The sequence below is a fragment of the Saccostrea cucullata genome, unplaced genomic scaffold (genome assembly GCF_032062105.1).
Source record: "Saccostrea cucullata isolate Sc308-1 unplaced genomic scaffold, CSIRO_AGI_Scuc_v1 ctg17811, whole genome shotgun sequence".
NCBI lineage: Eukaryota > Metazoa > Mollusca > Bivalvia > Ostreida > Ostreidae > Saccostrea > Saccostrea cuccullata.
The window spans coordinates 4,260-7,215 of NW_026930050.1; the positions used below are offsets into that span (position 1 = coordinate 4,260).

Sequence of the window (2,956 nt, forward strand, 5' to 3'; positions counted from 1 at the left end):
CTGCTAAGTGTATTGTTATGATGATCAATGGTGCCTCTTTCAAAATTATGAATGTCATGTACCATCTGGCTTAAAACATTTATCAAATTCTATAACTGGAAAGTTGTTGCAGAATGCTCAGGTGACCTATAAGGCCCATGGGCCTCTTGTCATTCTAAAACTTAGTATGATATGAAATTGTTCCTGAAAATAATTAAGCACTTAATGTAATAATACCTAGGATTAGGTAAAGTTTTAAATAAAACAATGGAATTAATATTTTTTGTTATGCTCCTATGAAGATTAAGATTTCTTTCGTATTTTGTCTATTGTACAAATTGGAAAAAAAAATGTATGTTTTATTATCATAAAATATTCTACAATGAATCTCACAGGAAGGACCCGGGGTAGAGATATTTTTGAGAGGAGTGAGGAAAAGAGCAATGGACCTTCAGATAAGACACTAACGTTCTTTGACTTTGGAGGACAGTGTGCATACTACGCTTGTCATCAGATTTACCTCACAAGGAGAGCCTTTTACATTGTGGTTGTAGACGCCTCTAAAGACCTTAACCAGGTGGTAGATAAGGAGGTGTGTGACCAGACGGACACCGTGTTCTCTGGATGGACATACAAAGGTATAATCTTATTCTAATACTGTGCCATTAAAAAAAAATCAGTTAGACATTGGAAATTCTCAATTTTTGTTTAGGAGTCATTAACAATTTTAGACTGCAAGAATGTGAAAAACCATTTACGATAATTTTTCTGCATATTTCTTATGAATGAAATACGTAGGATTTCTTATTTCTGTCATACTAATGAATAAGGCTCATGTTTCAGAGTACTTTGTGTTTTGGTTGAAATCTATCCACACCTATTGTTCATCTGTAAAACAAAGAAGTGACGAACAAGTAGAAGTACTTATTGTAGCAACACACTGGGATAAATCATTATATAATGTAAGTATAAATTTAATTAATGAAAAAAAGCATATGTGATAATGCAATACTTAGAAAACATTATTGATCAATTAAGTCTTGCATAAACATGACATGTATTTAAATTAAAAGGTAATCTTTTATATTACTGATCTTGTAAAGTACATGCAGGATGATTTAAATTCTTTTTTATAGAACAAAGATTTTCTTTTGCAATCATTATACAATGAATTACCGAACGATTCTGACACGAACCAGTATATAAGAGAAGACAGATGTTTCTTAGCACGCTTTCCAGCCGCTCAACCCTTAGTTGATCTAGAGAAATGCATCATAAATATCACATTAAACGCAAGGTGGAGCGAGAAGATACCTCACGAATGGGTTTTCCTTAGTGATGAAATCAATGAAAAGAGCAAAAATCAACCGATATTATCATTTAATGACCTACATAGAAGGTTGCCGGTCCAAGAAGATGCCAAAACGGAAAATGCTGTTGACATGCTTCGATACTATCATGATGCCGGAAAATGTCTTTTCTTTAATGAGAAAGGTCTTCAAGAATCAGTAATCATAGACGTCCAGTGGTTCATAAACGCATTCAAAACCATCATTACAGACAAGTTACACGTGAAAGGGATACACGCAAGTAAAATAGACTGGAAGGAATATTACGAAACAGGAAATCTGAAAGATACACTTTTAGATGGAATCTGGGAACTAGAGGATAAGAATTCACAGGTGTTAGAAAAAAACGATGAAATTAAAAGAAATGGTGGACATTATTTGGATTACAAGACAACCTTGCTGAATTACATGATGAGGCTAGGATTGATAGCCGTCGGAAAGGAATGTCATTATGTGCCTTCTATGAACAAAAAGAAGTTTGACATCGCACAGAAAGAATTTATTCAAAACACAGAGTCAAAAACATCCGTTTTGGTGTTCCAATTTGACTTCCTGCCTTTTTTTTTATTTTATCGCCTTGTTGTGACATTAATGCAAGTAGAAGGATTGGAGGTCTTAAGAAGTAAAGGAACAAAATGTCTGTACAAAAACACAGCAATGTTTAACTGCAGTGGTCATTATCTGGTAGTTGCTGTTACATGTAACTCTATCCAGTTTCAAATTTTGCACTCTGAAGCTGACGGATGTTTGCAAAAAGAAATAACAGTAGCAATTAGACAATGCATTGACGAAATTTTGATGGATATCACAAATACGTTTCACAAACATCTTTCGTATACGACTGGATTTACTTGCCTTGAAAAAAACAATCAGATAATTGGTATAGAAATCGATGATAATTTTATTGAGGAGAAGAAGTTGAGGACAGGAACCTCAATGAATTGTCCTCTGCACCAGTTAGATGACCGCCATAAAATCAATCCTGATTATTTGACGGAGTTTTGGAAGTAACTAAAAATTTTTGAACATAAATCTGATGAATTGGTTATCTTGGATCCATTGCCTTCAACAATGGTAATTCATTGCAAAGAATGTTTTAACTACCGGAAAAATAGATGATTATCCATTTGGATTGATAAACCAACATGCCATTTCAAAATTTCAACGATGTATTTTATTATAAAACTAATGTTTGGGGGTGGTATAGGATTGTGATAACATGTAAACAATTCCAGTAAAAATAAATGTGTGAGAATTGTTTCGGATAATTTTAGAATTTTTTTTAAAGATCATGCTCATACATGTTCTTACGTAAGCTAAATAATGCAAATCAAAATAAATAAATAAAAACAAAATTATTAAATAAAGAAAAACGGAATTATTAAATAAAGAAAAAACAAATTAATGTATAAAGAAAAAACGAAATTTTTAAATAAAATAAAACCAAATAAATATATGAAGAAAAATGAAATTATTAAAGAAAAACGAAAATAGTAAATAAAGAAAAACGAAAATATTAAAAGAAAAATTTTCTTTATTTAATAAGTTTGTTTTTCTTTATATATTAATTTGGTTTTTCTTTATATAATAATTTTGTTTCTCTTTATATATTAATTTCGTTTTTCAAG

General features: G+C 31.2%; 1 protein-coding gene across 1 annotated transcript; it reads left to right on the top strand.

The window, feature by feature from the left end:
• Nucleotides 1-361: 361 nt before the first annotated feature.
• Nucleotides 362-2,503, top strand: LOC134282784 (uncharacterized). Its single transcript, XM_062765176.1, has 3 exons — nt 362-617; nt 823-941; nt 1,116-2,503. The coding sequence occupies exons 1-3, from the start codon at nt 362-364 to the stop codon at nt 2,337-2,339; spliced, it is 1,599 nt and encodes a 532-aa protein (XP_062621160.1). The 3' UTR covers nt 2,340-2,503.
• Nucleotides 2,504-2,956: the final 453 nt, after the last annotated feature.